This window comes from Amaranthus tricolor, chromosome 8 (assembly GCF_026212465.1).
Source record: "Amaranthus tricolor cultivar Red isolate AtriRed21 chromosome 8, ASM2621246v1, whole genome shotgun sequence".
In the NCBI taxonomy this organism is placed as follows: domain Eukaryota; kingdom Viridiplantae; phylum Streptophyta; class Magnoliopsida; order Caryophyllales; family Amaranthaceae; genus Amaranthus; species Amaranthus tricolor.
The window spans coordinates 30,526,881-30,549,366 of record NC_080054.1 but is presented as its reverse complement, the minus strand read 5'-3'; the positions used below and the strand labels follow the sequence as shown (position 1 = coordinate 30,549,366).

At 31.6% G+C, this 22,486-nt stretch overlaps 1 protein-coding gene across 3 annotated transcripts; it reads right to left on the bottom strand.

The window, feature by feature from the left end:
- Nucleotides 1-7,086: 7,086 nt before the first annotated feature.
- On the bottom strand, nucleotides 7,087-21,231 carry LOC130820461 (sucrose transport protein SUC3). Of its 3 annotated transcripts, XR_009045208.1 has the most exons (16): nucleotides 20,725-21,231; nucleotides 17,616-17,681; nucleotides 16,372-16,470; nucleotides 16,219-16,283; nucleotides 16,059-16,143; nucleotides 15,905-15,938; nucleotides 15,669-15,768; nucleotides 14,519-14,594; nucleotides 12,232-12,546; nucleotides 11,274-11,417; nucleotides 10,428-10,661; nucleotides 10,251-10,314; nucleotides 10,120-10,163; nucleotides 9,212-9,440; nucleotides 8,830-8,908; nucleotides 7,087-8,537 (listed from the first exon to the last, which is right to left on the bottom strand). XR_009045208.1 is itself a non-coding variant. In XM_057685844.1 (14 exons), exons 1-14 carry the CDS (start codon nucleotides 21,007-21,009, stop codon nucleotides 9,273-9,275), a joined length of 1,779 nt encoding a protein of 592 aa, XP_057541827.1. In that variant the 5' UTR covers nucleotides 21,010-21,231; the 3' UTR covers nucleotides 8,891-9,272. The 3 variants fall into 3 exon arrangements, 1 of the variants encoding a protein (XP_057541827.1); XR_009045207.1 differs by lacking the exon at nucleotides 7,087-8,537 and having other exon boundaries at nucleotides 8,665-8,908; XM_057685844.1 differs by lacking the exon at nucleotides 7,087-8,537 and having other exon boundaries at nucleotides 8,891-9,440.
- Between the last annotated feature and the right edge of the window lie 1,255 nt (nucleotides 21,232-22,486).

Here is a 22,486-nt window from a genome sequence, read left to right as displayed (position 1 = left end):
CCAACATAAACACTACTAGATGTAAGTTATCATAATTCACATCCATAAATTAGTATCACAAAAGAATAAAATACATGGATTGACCGATCATATATATATATATATATATATATATATATATATATATATATATATATATATATATATATATATATATATATATATATATATATATATATATATGTCTAATTAACTATTGTTATTCTCCATAGGATACCAATCATGCATAAACTATGTGGACTATACTACTACACAACGCTCATTCTAATTCCAAAAGAGGGTACCCAAAACCATATCAAGTGCCCACGAGACATACTCCCTCATCCGTCCCGATCATTTTGTCTCGTTTACAAATGACACAGAGATTAAGAAGCAGAATATGCATGGTGGGTTAACACGATGGGGTACGTTATTTATAAATAAAAGAAAGAATATAGAAAATAAAAATAATGTGATCAAATCCTTATATATCCTTATCCTTAGTAAATAAAAATATGATAAAATCAATAAGACAGACTAAAATAAAAAAAAAAGATAAATTGAGAATGTCCGATCAGTATAACTTATGATGAGAAATCTTGAAAGTTACGCAAATTGCATTCAATTATTATTATTTTGAATGTGAATAAACAAAGCAAAATAAATTCACAAAGTATTGGAATTTCTTGGTTCATATTCAATGTCGTTGAATGTTAAAGTACGCAATAACGTCGCATGCATAAGAACATAAGATATACTCCTCTTACTACTTAAATTTCATAAAAAAAAAAAAGAAATTTAAAGTGAAAAATTTTTATGTATTAAAATTTAATAAAAAAATCAAAGTGAAAGTCTACGTATTGTATAACAAATATGTGTTCATCTTAAGTGTGTCCTAAATAATCATAATATGGATATAATGTGGATTAAAGCAATATTCAAAGCTAGCACATAATGTCTTTAATTAAGAATTATTATTAAAGGTTTTAACACAAGGAATATTAGTCCTTTAGACTTTTAAACAATATATTTTTAAAGGTGAAATTGTAAAATTCAATTACCAAAATAATAAAATTTTAGATTCAAAAATAAGGCTTGTTAGACAAATAGAATTTGGCTTGAGTTGTTTGATGGTTTAATGAGCTAGAAGTAATTAGTTATTTTCTACTGATAAACTTGTTGTTTTTATTAAGATGTTTGGAAAAAATAGTAATTATAAATGTTGGTTTTTGATTGTTTATTAAAGAAAAAATTGCTTTAAAAGCTAAAAGCCAATAATAAAGATATTCATAGTAATTTTTTATTTTAATTTAAAACGTAAATTTTAGCTATTTTAAAAATTATTTTGCAAAATATTTTTTTTATGTATTTAACCAACTAAAAAAACTAAAAATTAACTCAAAAATCATCTATCAAACATTCGTGAAGTAGGAAGTTTCTAGTGTATTTTAAGCTACACTTAAATATTGTAACAAGATTCTAAATAGTTCCTTAAAGAATGCTCTTATGATAAACTTCAAAATTAATAGTGATAAATTAATGACAAATAGGCAAATTGCTAGATAGCCAGATGATGTTTAACACTATTTTGTTTGTCTTTTTCATTTATTATTATGATATACACTCTTATCGGTCTATGGATTTTCATTTGTTTAATAGCTCTTCTTCTCATGCATTCTTTCAAGAATCATTTCATTCAAAAATTTCGTCAACCACAATAACTTAAACAAATTGCCATCCATAATTAATTCATTCAAACTTATTAAATTGAATCAAATCCGACCGAATTAATCTAAATTTAACTATAAATATAAAAATAATGATGTAAATAAAAATAAACTGAAAATAAAGTCGCAGAAAAGATAATCGTTTATACACCAATTTGTTAAAGCATATAACATATCCTAGGACCTCAACCATCAATTTAAGATTATAGTTAAGTTAATTCCTTGATATAGTATCAGAAGCTAGTGTGAAAAGAGGTCATGGGTTTGAATTTCAACCACCCCTTATTTAAAAGTAGAATATTTAGCATCAGGTATGAGTATGAGAAGAGTCTGTACTGCATCACTCTTCTAGCTTAAAGGACTCTCATGTAAAAAGAGTGTATTATAGTATATAACATATCCTAGGCTCTCAATTATTAGCTTAAAATTAAGGGTTAGGCATAGTGGACCAATGGATAGCTATATTAGAACTAAAGGCTCCAAATCCCCTTAGAATCTTGTTGATTTCCCAACAGTTTTGTACATCCTAATGCTTTAATTAATCCATTAAACAAGTGACTAGATGCAATGAATTAGATTGTGACATAACTTATGGCCACTATCAATATGCATGGGACCAAGAACAACATCATGTCATGTCAATCTTAGCCTATGTTTTGTTTCATACCCTAATTGATCATTCACAAATTGAATCCGTCTTTACTTAATATGCTCCATTACATTATAATCATAGTATTAGGCATTTCCTTTTGTGCTCTTAGTGGGTCTACTACATACTAAGTACCCTTCATTCCACTTAACAAAAGAAGATTGATTGTAATGATTTCACCTTTACAGAGACATGCATTATATCAAAAGAAAACCATTACATTTAGCAAAGTTAAGAGTAAGCATGATATGGGTTGATTAGCTAAGCTTTCTTGTGGGAAATGTAGAATATGTTGTCAAAGTACATAAAGCATTGTACTCACATTTGAAAGAGCCACTAAAGTGGCATCTCTTTCGAGTTGATATTTTAGTTGTACATAATTATAAATTATAAAGAATTAACGTATAAAAAGTTTATATTTTAGTTGCGTATAATTAAAATTGTAAAGAATTAATGTTATAAAATTTTGCGTAAACGAATCAACGAGCTAAATACTACTTGACTATGTTTTTTTATACAAAACTGAAATCTAATGTAAAATAACATTTATTGATGAATAGTAATTAATATATAAGTAAAGCAAATAATTCCAACTAGAGCTAGTATTTTCTACTCTTGCAATCATGCTAATAACTACTTTCACATTTGAACATAGTAAAACCTCAATTTATCTTAGAATTAATTTCATAATTTTGAGTAGTCTAAAAGTGAAAGTCTTCTGTGATTATTGTGTTTAACCATTTATATACTTATGACATTGTAAAAGTCATGAGTTAATGTTAATTCCCTTGCCCTATAAATCCAAAGCAAAAAAGATATAAGAAAGTGATACTATTTGGTATTGTTGTTGTGTTATTACATAACATTACATTACCTTTACATGCTTCACTACAAACAAATTTCAAAAACTACAGCATAATTTTTCTAGCATTTGGTTTCCTATTTGTATACTTGTATTCCTACTCCATTTACTACTATTAATTAATTTGTAGACCCCATTAATCTTTTAGCTAGGTAAAAATACTATATTTCTTTTCAACCAAATCATAAAAAAGGGTGATTCATTAATTTGGATGTTATTGATTTGGATATTAAATTAGCAACTTGAACATATTAAATTTGGCAATAATAAAAAGATGATATTATTAATACAAATAGTCATAAATTGATCGTTTGGCATTGCTACCTAGCTAGATTAGAAACATTAAAGGAACTTATATTAAGTTAAAACATGTTTTTTGTTCCTATGAATTGTCCCCGATAATAATATGTCGTAAAAAAATATCACTATAAGAAATAACAAAATCATAAAGGCAGAAGAAAAGAGTGAATAATAATAGTTTGCAATGAATCTTGTATACAAGATTGTGGCATTGGTGAAGTGGGAAAAATTAATGAATCTTGCATGAAGCAAGTTATTATATTTTATTTTTTGGCTAAATAATGACTTTTAATTATCATGTAAAAATGTAATAAAAATATACAACATAAAATAAATATGACATAAAGATGAGTTTAAAGTGAGTCAAGAGATAAAGTGTAAAAGTAAGAAGAATCTTATATACGTTTAAATATCAATAAAAAACAGATAAAAATAAATATATTACGAAGTTTAAAAGTTAGAGTTTAAGTCTAAAGTTTGTACACAAGCAAGCAATGAAAAAAGAGAAAGGAGTGACTATAAACTATAGCATAGGCTTTAAGGCCTTAGCTAAGCTACTAAGTATATGCTAGATTTGAGTTATGCATGGATTTAAAGGAAGATCTTGATGAATACATTACACATGCAAATACAAATGCAATGCATGATGGAATGAAGAGGATGTTTTGATTGTAGTTGTGACCAAATGAGTGTAATCCAATTGAGAAAATATAAATATTAGGGACCCACAAAACACTGATATTCTACAATTAGTGGGGGAGTTATGGTTGGATATTGGGCTCCTACAAGTTTTAAAAAAATCATCAAATCAAACCCCCTTAAAAAATGGGTTTTCAAAAATAGAACAAAGACAAAGCAAGTCTCAGTGCCATCACATGACTTTATTAGTTGGAGATTGTAAGGATACCCCATAAGAATTGGGTGGAACCATGTTCTTTAGTACCCCCAAGCTCATCCCCTATTCTCAAATCAAAATTCTTTTGTTTTTCTTGATTTATTGAAAAATTTAATCACCTCAATTTTTTATTTCAAATGTAAAATCAATTGCTCTCATTATAAATATTATTTGATTTCTCTCAAAATAGATACTTGATAGTATTAAATTTAAATAGGTTTTCTAGCTGAAAATTTTATAGTAATGTGTAAGTCAAGTAAAAATTTAAAAATCTCTTGCAAAAGACTTCTCTATTCCCTTGAGATCGATATAATAAAAAAAATAACATAGATATCAAAAAAAGTGGTAAGCAGATCGAAATTGTGTAGATAAGATTAAAAAAGAGAATAATTAAAAGAGGTGTGGATTAAAATTTTTTTAAACAATGTGATAACAATATTACCTAAAATAGAAATATTACAAAATAAAAAATCGAACATAGAAATGGGGACTGTGGGAATACCAACTAGTCTACTAAGAAAAATTAAAATTCTAAAATTCCGTCTTTATTCTATTCAATAATAAAAATCACACCTTTTGTTTAATATGTAAAAATTCACTTTTACGTTCATTTAATCATCTAAAGTACTTTTGGTTACTTCATACATGTTCTTGTGATCCTCCATTGATGCAAATAAATCGTGGAATAAAAAGAAGTTTAAGCGCAACTATATAATTTTAGATATGGAATAAAAATTAGCCAAAAATTCTTAGATAATAAATAATACAATTATGAGATTTTTATATACTAATTAAAAGGTGATATTTTTAAAATCGGAAAAGTAGAGATGAGATTTTTAGGAGTATAATTTAATTTTCCTTGAATTAATGAATAAAAATTAAAAAATAAAAAAAAGAAGAGAAATGAATCTTGGCATCTACAATCCACATGCAGTCCTGTTTCTGGTGTGCTCAGCTTGCACCGATCTCCATGTGCGTCTTTTCCAATTGCGTCACACTCTCTTTAGATGGTGATTTGTCAACCACTAGTTTATTCTACTATTCTCAATACCATTTCTGTTCCATAAAATTTATTTCATTTTTTATTTAATTTGTCAAACTAAATAGAACTATATCTCATATAAAGTTTTGATTTTAACTTATATGTTTTTATAATTTTCATCTATATATTTAAATAATTTTTTATTATATATATATATATATATATATATATATATAATTCTCCTATTACTCCACAATATTTATTTTTATCTTTTTATTTTTTCTTAATTCTTAAAAACAGCAGTGCTCTATTCCCAATTATTTTCTTTTTCTTGTCTTTCTTCAATTTGAAATTTAAATTATTCTCCCTAGTTAATTATATGAATAATATTAAACAAAAATAAGAAATTTAAGAATGAGAATTTAGAATGTGATGAAATTATTTTCACCAAAAAAATGTAGTAAAACTAGTAAATAGAAAAATTGATGATGTAACAAATTTAAAAGGATGGAAAGGAATACTAATTTTATATTACTATTATTTTTTTTATAATTATTTTTATTTACACTATATTTGAATAAGAGAAAATAGAAAGAAAGGAATGAAAAAAAAAATAAAAGGATTGGTATCTCTCTCATGTGGATACTCATAAGGGAAGAAAGAGAAATAAAAAGATAAACTTTGTACTAAATTAACAAAATAAACCCTTCTAATATAGAAAGATCATTTAAAATAAAAATACGCTAATATTTCTTTCTTTTTTCTCGCCTGGCCTTTTCTACTTTTCTTTTCAAAAATATTATCCAAAGAGTGCTAAAATTGTTGATGAATAGATGGAACTACCCACCAAAGTTTAAGGAGCCCAATATAAAGGAAGTTGAGATAAGTGTTGTGACTTGTAAGGGGCTTTGTTTTATCCCTTTAAGTGTACGGCGTAGTTCTATTTTATGGATTGAATACAAGGAGATGAGACCATAGTTATAATGACCAAGATTTTTGGGGTTTTTAAAATATGTGTAATAGTAATATTTTTGAACAACTTTCATAAACACCTTGTGTTCCCTTACTTAAGGTGTTTTTACCCCTTTCTTTGCTCTCTTTTTCTCTTTCATTTATTATTTATTTTTTTATGTTATCTATCATTTCATCATCACCATCATCATACTTAGTGTATTGTGCTTATAGAAACTAAAATCAAAATCTAAAAAGAAATAAAAAACGTCAAATCATACATATACTCATATATTATAGAAAATTCAACTATAGAGTTAGGGTATCTTTCATCACTTATGCCTCTTTTATAAAACACAAATATCAAGATGATTATTAACTATACTTTTATGATTTCTATCATGATGTCATGAATGAAAATTTAGAGAATAACAAGTTCTAGAAAGTTAATTTCAAATTTTCAACTTTAACTACTTTTAAAATAATGAATGAATTAACTCAAATTTAAATTTAAATATTTTTTTACTTGTCAAACATTTAGAGCTAATTCTAAATTTTCAAATAAAATCCTTATTATCAAACACAATATTTAATTTTTCAAAAGTGATACAATCAAAGGAAATTTTGTTATCTAAAAAGGATCTATTTTTCTATATTTTGATTTTCTAAAAGAAAAATCTTCCTCTGATTTTTATTAGCGGGATAACTTAGTTTCCTAAAGGAAAAATCTTCATTTGATTATTACACGTGGGATAACTTAATTTCCTGAAAACCTTGCAATAACTTGATTTCTTGAAAGAAATTATCATTGACAGGATAACTTGGTTTCTTCAAAGTAAATCCTTGGTTGTAACAAATTTCAAGACATTACCAGAACAAAATTTGTGATAGAACGTTTTTGTTGAATATCGATTACAAGAATGCTAATCCAAGATAGGAGTGATAAACATGCAAGCAATACAGAAAAAAAAAATTTATAATTCTTTATGATGCATATTTAGAGATATTGAAATTCGAAATTGTTTTAAAAAATTGAGCAAAAAATAAATGAAAAGAACCAAAAAGAACATAGAAAGTAATTGGGATCACTTGGGATGTGTTTGAGGACATGATTTCTTTTTAGTCTACTAGGCTTCCAAATTGACTGTGAACTTTCTACATCTTGTAGATCTTTTTATGGCACTTTTGAATTTGATAGAAGATGGAGCTTACTGCTTACTGCTTACTGCTTACTTATAAGTTGTAATAATGGTTCTCTAAAAAATAAGACCAATATAGGATACTTCTATGATATAGTTTCTAAGATGTTATATTTCTCCGCGATAGATTGATCATCCAAGCCAATTCTTATGCGTCCTGGGCCCATAATCACTATTTGTACTAGATTTCCAAGCAAGTCCAATCTGTCCTCACACTGATCAATCCCATCTTTGACAAAACCAAGTACATTGAACCATGGACTCAATGCACAAATCATGATTTTGGTCTATGTGGCTTGTTCAAGACCCATTTCTCCTGTATCACGTTGAGCTCAGGTCGGAATAAAGTTAGGTTGAGCTTGTGTCAAGATTAGGCTTCAAGGCTTGAGGCTTGGGGTTTTGGTTTCAAGCTGGCATGTGAGTCTTATGTTATACCAAACCTCTCAATAGCAACTTCATTTATGAGACCAACACTAGGTTGATTAAAACCCATCAATAGTAAAATGCTATAAATTGTTTTCTATTGTCCAAGTCTTTGCCATTTATGAATAAAACCATAAATATTGTCATATAGCTATTAACATTACTTCACCATAATTGGAAGCATAGAGCTGACGTGTGAAATGGTACGTAAACTGACTAATCATAACTAAATTAGTCTAAATTAGGTCATTTACTAGTAATTTAGGGGGCAATTAACTTCAACAGACTTTCTTTATAACTCTAGGAACTTAACTTTGCATTCCTAAAATAAGGCAAATCTCCCAAACTTAGTTAAAATGTGGGTTTCCCTGATAAAATTTCAACAAACAAAACAAAAGAAAATTGATCATTAAACAATCTAAAATTTCCGCCACGCCCTTTATCATCTTCGACCAAATCCAATTTAGATCTAACCATTGTCATAACTAGTTCATACTACACAGTCCAATCTCGCCTCAATAAGACCAAAATTCAAGACCTATAGAACATCGAAGCATCAACCTTCCTCCTCTGCACAAAAAATTGTCCAATATTCTCATGAAAATCAAACACAATTATGCCTTTTAAATCAAAAATAAGATTATATACTTATAATCTACTCCTCGTTGCTACATTCTCCTGATAACATCTCTCGTGAAAGAGTGAACTGAAGAAATATTGATTACGTCAAAGGAACAATATTTAAAATAACAGTATTTCATACGAAACTATTAAAAAATACATTCAGTTACCATAGATAAGTTCAACAAAAATAAAATAACAAGAATGGTGCTTAAGAAAACAAAAAAGATTAAACATTTACCTTTACTATCACTGCAGGCATTCCCCTTTATGCAACCGGCTTTTGTATAGAATGTGAAAAATGCGCTCGTAATAGTTCCCTAGAAGTTCATTGATCAAAAACATCATTTTACAAAATGGTGAATTTTTCGCTTACAAACGAGTCGAGTGTACACACTTCCTCTGTTTTTATGTTTTAAGTTTCTTCTGTAAGTAATATTACACGGGGAGCACTGCTCACAACCTCTATTCTATTGCAATTTCTTCTGAATGATACTATATATTCAACTATAAGATACATACGCCGCACCAAGGCTAAAAAATGAATTAAATGATCAAGTAAAGCAAAAATGCATGGGATCATAAGCCGAATGATCGAGGGATTCTCTCCAATCGTATTATACCTTGTTGGACTAGTGGCAGCGTAAAGTTACATTTGTAAGGTGCCATTGTATGGGAACTCGATCAGCCTACATGCATGCCAGATGACCTGAAGCTGGAAGATATATTTGGCATCTTATATGTTGCTATTATAGCAGCTGCTAATGCGGCAACAGAAGCTAACACGAAAGCAGGAATGTTTCCTCCGCCAAACAGAGCATCCCAAGGCCCAGCTCCTAGCGATACAATCATCTGTAATCAAGCAACCATCTGACTAATTTTACTGATCAAGAAGCTTATGGAAACCGAATTGCTGAATATGAGTAATTGCTTTTAGTAAAAAATATCAGGAACTTATTAATTACTCCTGCAACGTACATAATTTTAGTAGACTTGATCTCTTGTCATTATAGTCTTTGTTTATTACAATCATATAGCACACTCAAGAATCCAAACCCATGCAAACAGTGCAAAACACTTTAAACATAAGTTCCTATATTGTAGACATGGTCCCACATTAAAGAGAATACCAAGGGAATCTAATATGCAAAATTGTGAACCTATGGTTTGAAAAAAATGAACCACTAAAAAAGTCGAACCAATATGCAAGCCAAAACATAAACCAATAATTAAAAATTATAACTTATGAATACCTCAACGGAAAAAATTGAGCCCATGCTCTAAGAAACATGAATCTTCGCTAATTAAAGAAAGAGAATTTTGGGTTCAAAAAGATAGACATGAATAATTGACCTTGAGATATGATTCAAAAGTGATGTACTGTGCAGTAAATGCTAAGTTTTAATGTGTGTTTACTTGGTTAAAAACATACACTTGTTCAAAGCCTGGTACAAACCATACAAGGATCTCCCTATACAGAAAAGTTCAGGACAGAGAATTAGGGAGTAAGTGGCCAGAAAGTGCAAATTACCTGAGGGATAACAATTGCAAGATTGAGAACTCCTAGTGCCAATCCTACATTGAAATGACCGACTTATATTAAAAAGAAACCGGGCATTAAAAATAAAGATGCGCTTCTGAAAGGCAGCAATGTAGAAATACCTTGACCACCTCCTGAATCAGCAGTCACTGTGGCAGTGACGGAATAAGGAACACTATATGTTATCTATCATACAGGGAAGATTCATAAGGCAACATATCATAAGCTTAAGGAAATTTTATTTCTTTTAAATGAAGGGAAAAAATCAAAATTTAAATATAAAGTTGACTACATCTTACAGAAAGAGGAAACCCAAGAATAGCAAAGATGACCAGGGCTGCAATCTTGGTCGATGAATTTTCTCCAATCACATGTTGGACACCTTGAGAGTAGCTTCTGAGAGAAACTAAACTTATAACAGCAATGCTTGCCATGCAGATAAACACAATAAAATTGCTCAAAGCCCACACCACTTTCGTCCCCATTTGCCGGCACATGGGTTCAATTAGGAAGGAGCCAACACCAAGGACAACCTACGGAAGTTCCAAAGAAAAAAATTAGAAACATTTACTAAAAGAGAAAAAGCAAACGAAAAGGACCCTAAAATTAACCTTTCTATTTGTGAAAACCAAAAACAATGATCAACAAGCTATGAACTGAAAGGCTGACAGCTACAAAAACATCAATGGAAGAACCATAAATTGATATGTACACTGAAATTTTTTGAAGTCTGATACAGAAATAGAAGCTAAAAGCTAAAGATGAACTAGAAATTAGCACATAACTTTCCCCTAATATTCCTCTACATCACACTGGTTATATTTATAAGCACGATTTTTTTGCCGACTGTTTTTCTCCCAGCTTGTTTGAAGTCTGATACAGAAATAGAAGCTAAAAGCTAAAGATGAACTAGAAATTAGCACATAATAATTCCCCTAATATTCCTCTACATAACACTGGTTATATTAATAAGCACAATTTTTTTGCCGACTGGTTTTCCCTCAGCTTGTTTGGAAGTGAGTTAAAGTGTCATACTGTTATTCCCTATACAACTCCCAATAAGCTAGTTCAAAGAACAACACGAATTGGGTAGTTAGCGAAGGAGAGCCTAGAAAGAGCGCCAAATGAAAAGATAAAGCTCTTACTGAATTGAGTAGCAAACCGACAGCACCTTCTCTGACACCTTGATTGTAGTCATTTGCTTCAGAAGCACTCCCAGTAGGGTTTCCATGATACACTTCTCTTCCCATCCAATCTGTGTCGAAAAGAAGAAAGGGAAACCATGATACCTACATGTAAAGAATAAGTAAGCTTTATCAAGCAACCTGACTTACAGTCACTATCAAGCAAAGAAATCACAATAGTCAATACCATCCTATCAAATTTAAAACATATGGATAACTGCTTTTTCAACATGGTCTATCTTTCCAATTTATATGATTCAAATATATTGTCCTTAACTACCTGAGAACGTCCACGATCCGGGATGTCCGTTCCCAATCACCACGAAACACGATCCAAATCTCTCAAGGTGACGTCATGGTGTAGAGGACTTTTTTAAAAAGGTATTTTGGCCTTCATTTACAATTAAAGAAAAAAGAAGGGATGAAAAAATGAAATGAAACTTTAAAAACTAAAATATTTTCACTTAAAAATAATTTTTTAGCAAAAAAAATCCTTTTAATTCAATTTGCTTTCACATAATATTTTTATACAAAATGTATCTTGTACCCAATCGTTCCCAAGTCAATCAAAGTTGCATTCCTTGTTCCCGTTCCATCAATATATGAAACTAAAAAAGTAACTAAAATTAGTCACAACAGAATCAATGCCAGAGAAAAGCCTACTTAAGGATCAGAAATCTTCACTGCAATTTAAAAGGAGAGCCTATTTTAGAATCAGAAAAACTTCTGTTTTAAAGCAGCAAGAATTATTTTAATTAAACCCCCGATTCCAAATTTTCTTCGAGATATTTTTTTTGCAGATAATCCTGATAGACAGATTTAACACATCACAAAATAGATGTAAGAACAAAATAAATGCAAATGATACCTTACAACCATATACCTTAAACAAAAGAAAGTTAAGTGGAGAGAAGCATACCCAAGTGAGAGCCGTTACAAGGAGCACCGAATGCATTGCTGGTGGTAAATGCCTTATGCTGGTCAACAACTTGACCATAACATCTCCAGGTCCCTCATTAGAACCACCATCATGATGAATTTCATTCCTCTTATCATCTTCATCGTAAGACAAAGAAGTACTATCATGGGCCTTCACCTTTGGTGTGTCCATTGACATATTTTGACGATCATTCAGTAAAGGAGCAGAATCTGATAGCCTCTGAGATGGGCATGCCTCCAGCGGAACCTCCTTGGCAAAGTAGAGAGTTACAAGTGTACAAAGCGTCAAGAAAACCTGCACGCATTACAAAGAAATTCTTCAAAAGCATTAGTAGAAAACCATAGGAAATTAGAATTACCATGAAGTATTACTTTCTACACGCTACAAGAATTTACTTACTATACCTACTCTTTGGATGTTTAGAATCCTATGATTTTGATAGTTTCAAATTGTCAAATTCCTATAAATTTAACAAAAAGAAAATTCCTAGGAAATAGAACTTCTCATGGGAATTTACTTCCTACGGCAATCAAATGATCTCTTAGGATGTAACCAGGTGATGAACTTCATGCCAGAAATTGAAAAAGTAATTGTATTCGTTTATCTACCTTTTCTTTTAGTACTTAAGAAAGAGGATAATAGGATGAAAGAGGGAGAAGAGAATGGAAGAATATGTGAAACAGAGAAATAACTTTTTTATAGATTACAGATTTTAGAGGCAGAGTAAGAGGTGGTAAAATGACAATACAGTATTAGAAAGCAAAAAAAAAAAAGACAGGTAAAGCAATGGAAATCTAAGAATTAAGAGAGGACAAATTTGGATGAAACTGAAAAGAAGAGTAACAGCGCTAGGCGAGTCCACAGAAAGAGGAATTTTTTTCCCATTAATGGTTTGTTTGGATTGAGGAACATGGAGGAAAAGAAAGGGGAAGGAAATGAGGGGAAGAAACTGAACTACAATGGAGAGATTTGGAAAAAAAAAAAACTCATTCAACTTCCCTGCCCTTCCCTTCCCTCTCTCCTCTTCGGCTCTTCCTTTTCCCTTTTTTTGCCTTCCCTTTATGTATCCAAAAACACTCTAAAGGTAAGAGCAAAGGTATATTTGGGATGTACAAAAATAGTAACTATATCTGCAAAGAAAGATATACAAGGCATATGTCACACATCTACTCCTAAGCAGGCCAACAGCCCATTCCCAAATTCAACAATGAACAGAGTCGAAAACAGCAGGGCCTCCGGTTCCAGAAAAAAAGACACTACATGTCTGCAACATTAATTTGATCATTCCATTATCTTCCATCACCATAAGTAATGTTAGGACTTGAGATATTAGCATAATTTTTTGTCATCAACACCCATAATAATATTTGCCGTAACCTAGAAAAATCATTGACCCCAATAAACTCTTTCTCTCAGGTTTCATCATTAAGATAGATGGAACGCCCACCTAATTGAATGACAAAGGCTCCCAACCTTGATATTCACGCACTTCTCTTAATTGATGGGGAAGTCAAGAAAGTTACAATCACAACTTTAGGCCCCAAAAGAAGAAACGTAGATTTGTATGTGAAAATTGTACATTGTGGCCGTCCGCTCCTTGGTGACAAAAAAAAGTCCCAGCAACAAGAATAGATTTGGACCGTTTCCTATATTCCTAACTGATCCATTTCTTTTTCAAATGAAAAGCAACAGAACCCATTCAAAATGGATATTGGAAAGGTACATATCCCTCACTCCCTTATCCAATAATGAAAACTAAGCTACTTCAGCAGTTATGCCAATGTAGACTTCTATCAACATGAAGCCACCATAATAACACCACCCAAAGGAAAAATAAACAATCTAGCAATATGATAGCACTTGACCATAGAATACTTCATTGCTTAACCTCTCGCAGCAAAAGAGGAAAAGGGGGGAATATGCAATAGTAAATCCTCAGAAATTGTGATACATAAAAACTATCATCGTGATGAAATTCGATAGACAAAAGGCTTTTATAAACAACAACTCTCCCCCGATAATGAACATTTAACACAATAATCATTATTATAAACAAGTGGAAATACGAGATAATTTCAAACGTTAACAAATGTAAACAGATTCGATAGAAAAACTGGCTTAAAATATGGTCAAAAATTCAAACCATGTAAAAGACGAACAATGACGTAAACTTGTTGGGAAAAAAAGTGCTAGGACATTCATGGAGAGAAACATGCGTAATTGTACACAAATATAATCATATGGCAGTACGGGAAGCAAAACCTACCACCGCAACCAGAAACGCAGCTTTCAAATTTCCACATGCTTCACAACAAGCTCGGTTTGTTAAGAAAGGAAACCACCTGTACATGATTGTGCCAGCATTGAAAAAGATAATCAAACAGAAAACTAAAAATCTAAAGATAGAAGCAGGAAAGCAGTGGTCAAATTCTACGATGCACAGACACAGAAACAAGTGTAAAACTCAGGTGTGGATCTGAGAGTTACACAGAGCCTACACCTTCCTTCTCTCTTTCAATGGTTAATAAACTCTCTTCTTGCCAGGCTCTTTTAACTTTATTCTCCAATAAATTTATATGTGCACTGCTTGATGACCATGAACCCAGACCATGTTCACAAAGAAATTAGGTAGAACATTGGTTGTGGCCACTTACGTTGAATCTAAACCAAGCCAAAAAACGTAAAACAACAAAAACTTGCTCAAAGCAACCATCAGAATAAGTTATTTATCTTGAATCCTTCACCAGACAGCTTATACCTTGAAATTATATTCTTAAAATATTAGACATAAGCTTAAAATCCTTTTCTTATAATACTAGATTAATTAGGCCTCAACTATTACAAATCGTATAAGAACTCAAACAAAGCTAATTTAGATAAAAGTCCCAAAGGAAAGGGAGGTTAATCACAAAACCCTAAATTGTTTATTAAAATGCCAGTCATCGTCAAAGAAATAAGACCTAATCAAATTCTGGTGCAAGCTATGCAATTGGCAATGGATGGTTATATTAAATGGACGATTAAATGTCTATCATTAGAAATGATTATGAAGCATTTTAATGTAAAGTCCACCATCAAAGATTTTATGATGTGAAAGAACACTTTCATTAGTCAAGTGTCAAGTTCGTAGTAACTTCTTTCCAAATATCAGATATTTCCATAATCCATACTCCAAAGGTTGGAGGATGATATATCAAAAAAAAGTTGGAAGTTGATATTGATAGTAGTATAGTGCATGAAATTGGTCCCACAGTTCCAGTAATTTAGTAACAATATCCATCAGTCAATAAATTAATGAATTTAACTTTGACACAATTCTCAACGCACACACCACACCCCTATCAAAAAGAAGGCCAAACTTCCACCATCTCCAACAAAAATCCTCATATGATCACATCCAAGAAAAAAGAACTTACTGATGCCAATTTCCACTAGCACCGCATAAGAAACCCAAGATGTTGCCGACAGCCATCCAGGAGGCAAACACAGCATTTGCAGCATTCCGCTGATCAGGTCCTACAATTGCAATTACGCTAGTTAGCATCATAGTGTACATAAGCACATTACACATACACTATAATCACAGGAGTAACATGGATTTTTCAGAATGTAAGTCAGCCAGTTAATATGAAAGCAAAACATAGAATGGCACCTGATAAATCAGCTAAAAGAGCGCGAGCAGGGCCCTGAAAATAAAAATCAAAAAATCACTAAGTTTTCGCGTAGCTATCGCCCTTGAAATGCTGGTTTAACATATGGGCCATTGCAAATGATCTAAAACTAATCATCCAAGCTAAACAACTAACCTGAACTGTGTTATTAGCAAGATCCAACATCCAAAAACCAACAACAAATACAAAAGTTGCTCTGGTTCGAGTACCTTTGAAAGTGCTGCCAATAATAGTAAGTAAATAGAAAGAAATTATGTGTAAAAATTAGCCTAACAAACAGAAATGGAGTGATAACCTGCAGTGCTCTTTGGTGTCTCCTAACAAATATCCAATGTCTGCAGAAAAGCCTATTATTATGACCTAGGGTACAAGGCTTCAGCTGAGTGGGTAAACAATAATAAACAAAAAGGCTGATGCAAATTACAAAAGTGAAATCACAAGCTCTCACCGCAACAGAAATCATGAGGGCACCAGCAAGAATGAAGGGTCGCCTTCTTCCATATTTAGAAGTGCATTTGTCGCTCCAAATACCTACACATGGTTGAACCTGAGACAAAAAGTCAGATTTGACATCACACGACATGCCACATCATGTTTCAATGGTTAAACTTCAAGCGTCGAATCTGTGCACATAAGCACCTGATCAAACACTACTATTGGAACACGCATTGTTCTACTCAAAACAAGTATGTTCATCACCAGCACTTCAACACAACAGTCTATGTTTATAGCTGACAATAAGAAGTAAAATCAGCCAAAACCATAGAGCAAAATATCGCCCACATTGCGACTGTATGGCAACAGTCTTTGAGTTTAACATAGCTGAAATGGAGGCCAAAATAATCACGAAATCATCCCCATTGACCATAAATACCATTTTGTGACTGATATTGCGACCATGACTGAAGCTCTGCAATTTTACACTACAGCCTTAACAAAATAAAGTACTTTAAGGTGCTTCTAAGTGAGAGATAAAAACAGAATTGTCCACAACTTAAATACCAAGCACATAAGCTAAAGGTAATACACTCAATTCCCTCAAATTGATCGTAAAAGTGTGCATCAAATTTGTACTTGCACAAATTATCGGTTGAATAAGATGAGCACATAGACTTCAAATCCATAAACTTCACCAATTCTCTTAGCAAAGTTCAAATTTTGTTCTGTTTAAAACAAATTAATCACATACACGAGAGTCCATTAATTCATCACACTACCAGCATTGGTCGACAATAAATGTTAGAGAGTTAGCTATAAACTTCACAAAAAATATTGCTAGTGTAGAATTGATAATGGATTTTCTGTGTTATTTCTTTGCTAGAGTGTATAATCTAGGACTCTAGACGCTAAGCCAAGGGTTCAAATTTCAAAATTTTACTCAAACTTAAGTTTGGCATGATAAGCATTTCGCAGGGTTTGGCCAGCACAAGCAGATCAACAAATTCTAGTTAGATGCAGATGTGTTCAGCAGAAATCCCTAATAAATTATTTTGATAGATGCAAAGGATGCCTATCACTTAAACCACAGAGGATCTTCCTTATAAAAATAAATTGGCGGTCAAAAACTAAGGAAAAACAAAATATTTAATAGCAATAAAAATTGGGCAGGAGATTATCATTACACAAATATTGAGCAGACATATCAAATGATCGCATAAAAAAGACCAAAGATCGCTATTTGCCATGACTTACCACAAGACCTGTGATAGGACCACATAACCATATAAATGAAGAAAAAGCATGTCCTATTCCAAGTGTCTGCAAAGATAGTGAAACCAGCAGAGTTCAGCAATTATTACCTTAACAAGAAGAAATCAATAAAAAATTGAACGTGATACTCAAAAAGAATAGAAGCACAATAACCCAACAAGGCAATTTACAATCCACATCTATGCACCATTGTATCCTTACACCTAACCAGCGCAAATAAGTAAAGAGGTTGTTTCTAAAAGATCAACAAGAAATGTCCGCAATGGAAACATTTTCTTAGTATTAGTTACTATTACAAAGAATATCATTACAACGGTGGTTTCAACAATCAAAATAGATGCAATAGCAATAATTACAGCGGTTTGCCAGTGCAAGTAGGTATACATAAACTCAACCCAAGCATAATTGACATGAGCCAATAATTAGTAATACATCACACCTGAACCTGAACTGATCTAATAGATAAAATTGGTGAGGCATAACGTACCAAGTAGGCATAAAGCCATGGCATTTTTGACCAATCACAACCTGCTTTTCTAATTGACAAAAGCATTAACATAACTTATCATCATTATATTTAAGTTCCCATTCTCCTATGTTTTCACTGTAATCAAACTACAAAATACCTTACAGTTCTCTAACCATTACTTGCGTTGAAAAGATCAAGGACAATGAAGTGAGCTTATTGGAACTCAATTAAACTTGTTAGAACTTGTCATGCAAAGAAATATAAGAGTGAAAGTCATGTGCAAAACTCATTAGGATTACAACACAACCAAACTTCTTAGAAATTGAAAGTTATCTCAAGAGAAAAAGTCCTTTACACTAAATTTACATTTACTTTTTTTTTCCTACATGTATTGTCTTATATAGTGCTATGAACCGATAAATTCAAGAAAACAGTAAATTGAGAATTGAAAAAATGAAATGACAAAAAGAGAAATTATACTATGAATTAATGATTAAAGGATGATTACAAAATAACCACAAATTCCCCTCAAAAGAGTAAAACCCACCCATAAAGTGTATACAATTTTCATGATACTAATGAGCCTCTAATTCCCCTTATTTATAAGAAAATACCACTTAAAACTAACTTATTCCCCAAGTTACCACTAACAAGGAAATTACCTGATTACCCATTCGTAAACTAATTCTTCTAAATATCAGGTCATTGCATATTGACTTGACCATGCAAATGGATTGATCTCCAAACCACCCACTGAAAACCTTCTTACAAAGGGTAAATGTTCATGTAACCCCAACACCCATCGCAATATATATATCCTTACAAAATCTTTACATACTTCTTAGTTTAAAAAGCGCACCTCGAACATGCCTAGCGCGTCTCCAAGGTAGAGTTCTATAAAATCACTTTTTACTATAGGCACAACAAAATACGAGATAAGGATGGCGTGCGCTTTTTTCACTTTAGCCACATATGGTTAAAATGATTTTTAATAAATTTGTCACAAAAATAAGACAAAAAAGTTGTCTTGTCTTTTGTCTTCTTGGAAGAGAGAAAGAAAAAGAAAAAAGATTTATTGTTGTTTTTGAAGAGAGAAAAAGAGAAAAGGGGAAAACTAAAGATTTGTTTACAACATTAGAACATAGTAGACTTTCCTCCTAGTGCCTCCAATAACACAAGGTACCTAATTTATGCTTTTTTCTTGACGTCTCATGTTTCCTTCCTTTTAGTGTATCATCATCTTTTTTTCTTTTTATTCCTTTTCTTTTCTAAATTTTTTTATAAACCATAACTATTTAATATTTGGCTTCTTTCATTTTTTGCTCGTTTTTCTTTTATTTGTCTATCTTCTTTCTTCTTTCAATATTTCTCTTTTTCTAATTTCTATCTTCTTTCTTATAAATTCTTTACTTTATTTTGATGGGTTCTTTATTTTTTTCTCTTCTCTTATTGATTCCAATGCTTCAAAATGTGTACTTGTATACCTTATCATGCCATTTAGTGGTTTAGCGCATTGTAACATATGTTTTAGATCTAATATACAACTTTCATATAAATATCATTGTTTAAGTATTAAATATGCTTTCGATAAGCTTGGTAAGCTTTTGAGTAATAATGTGTGCCTCGCCAAAAAAAACCTTGTGTTTTCGGCTTGCACCTAGTATTAAAAGGGGGGAGAGGGAGAAACAACAACCAAAAAAATTGCGTGTTTCTTTACTATAACAATCTTTCGAATAGCTTAATAAGCTTTTGAGCGAAAATGTGTGCCCTGCCAACAAAACCCTTGTGTTTTCGGCTTGCACCTAGTATTCAAAAGGGAGAGAGGGAGAAACAACAAGAAAAAGATTGTGCATTCCTTTACTATAACAATCCATCACCACAGGCTTCTTAATTTATGTCACTGTCTATCCTTTCCTTGGAACACATTTAATTTGCTTCCTTCCTTTCCTCTACTTCCACAGAAACAAGAAGCAATGACATATCTACCACTTAGTCTTAGAGCAAGTGTACATTGAGCCCTACTGGATCAATAAATTAAATCCCCATCTTCTAGAAGACTAAGACTTGTTCCTATAAAAAATCCATGCCCTTCATACAATTCATACCATGAATGATCAATAGCTTTAGGTCTACATCTTCTTGGACCCTCCCTTAGCACAATTCAAAAAAGGAGAAAGGGAGAAACAGCAAAAAGAAGATTGTGTGTCTCCTCTACTACACCACACCATCACCACATGATCCTTAATAACTGTCACTCTATCTATTGTTTCCCTCTCTTCCTATTCTTTCATAAAAACGAGGAGCAGCAACATGGATATAACCATGTACAATGAACCTACTCTGATCAGTAAAATGAATCTCATACTTCTAACAAACTAGGACTTTACATGTTCCTATACAAATCCATGCCCATCAATCTTCAAAATTTTCATATAAGTATATAACCTATCCACTACACTACTTCAAATTTCATCAAGTAAATTCAAAATCACACTCAAAACTTCAAAAGCATACAATCTTACGATCGCATCAAAGCTAAAACAAAGAAAATGTATACAAAACATTAAAATCAATACAAAATTCAAATATTAACAATAAACAAAGTAAGAGAAAAAAGAAAACCTGAACGTAAGGTGTTAGAAGAGAAAGCTGTAATGCCCAACCAAATTGAACACCAGCAGCAACGGCGCAACTGAGTATCAATGTTATCAAATTACAATTCTCGGATCTCAAACTTTGCGAATGTCGGCAATTATCGGGCGAATCATCATCGCCGACGCCATTAGAAACCCAAGATTTTGACGGAGAGTTATCATCGAAGCCTACCAACTCAACCTCAGCGGTTTGCTTGAGGTTCTTGTAGGGAACTCGGATACATACAACGGAGTCCGGCTTCTTCTCCGCCATGTTAGAGTCGTCCGAGTTTGACTCAGTAGCTGTTGAGATTGTGGATCATTTAGGGGAAATTGGGAGATCTAAGAAGGATTTGTTGTCAAGCAAAGTAATATGAGGAGGCTATACCTTAACTATGGAGATCGAAGAAAATTGGAAGAAATGATAACTTTTTTTTCTTCATGTAAAAGGGTCAACTTTTTCGGCGGTGGAAAATTCAGTCTTTGGTTTGTTTTAATAAGATAAATGAATTTTTTTGCAAAGTAATACTCTAATAACTCCAAATTTCCAATAATAAAATAAAATAAAATAAAATAAAGAGTTTCCAAATTTCCAATAATAAAATAAAATAAAATAAAGAGTTGGAGATATCGTTTTTACAGGTCAAGTCTTGAGATTGAATCTTACATAGTCTTTTCCTCGATCTATCCTACAATAAACAAAAATAAAATTTTCAACTTATTTTTATTTTTCCGAATTTTGTATGTTGAGTATTGATATTCAATTTAATTTGTATTTTTCACATAGTAGCTCAAAACAACTGAAAAGAAACTTATAGTTATCTCTCTAATAACACTATCAAGATTTTATGAAATTTTTAGAATAGAACCTTTAAACTAGAAGTATTCATGGGCGAGTTTGGGTGGATAGCGAACTGAACATGCTTATAAATATTTGTCTAAGGGCTCAATTTTATATTACAATAAGGAAAATCATAAAGATTTTTAGCAAATTTTAAGGAAAATATGAAAAGTTTTATAATAATCTTAGTAAGTTTTCTTTTTGAAATTAGGTTTTTCATGTTATTGTATAAAAACCATTAAACAATGAAAATCGCTAAGATCTCAACAATTTTACAGGCAAATTATTGACATCATGATAGTAACTTTATTTGCTTTATTTTTCTATAACAACTCAAGTCTATAATGGACAATATTGTGGATATTTAAAATCATGGAACTATACATTATGTATTTGAGTTTACGGCATTATTATGAGGAAAAAATTAGAAAAAAATGATATAAAATCATGTGTCACATTGGAATCATGTCACCGTTTTTGTGTGTGAATATAGTTGATGACTTGTTCCACAATCACTTGGTTTGTTTGATGGATTTCAATATAAGTGGTCGATCGGAAATCTATGTCAAATGACGTGTATATCGATCGGTTGCGTTGCAATCAGGGATTTAAGTTGCTAGGAGCAACAATGTTGTTCGCTATAAAGACACTCACATAGTCACATGATTATGATGGAGAGCTTCATGGAAGCGTAATGTCACAACGACTTGGTTGTTAAGTTTGCTTTGAAGAAATTTGAGATGTGTTCTCATGTTGTTTTCATATGACATGTTTGCATGCAGCTTGGTTGTCTTAGTTGAGTTGTATTCTTGCAGACTTAGGGTTGGAGTTGTTTGATAAGTTTGAGCATAACTCAACATTGTTAGGATGGTGTTTCCTGATTGAGGCATAGTTGTAGAGACGGGATACA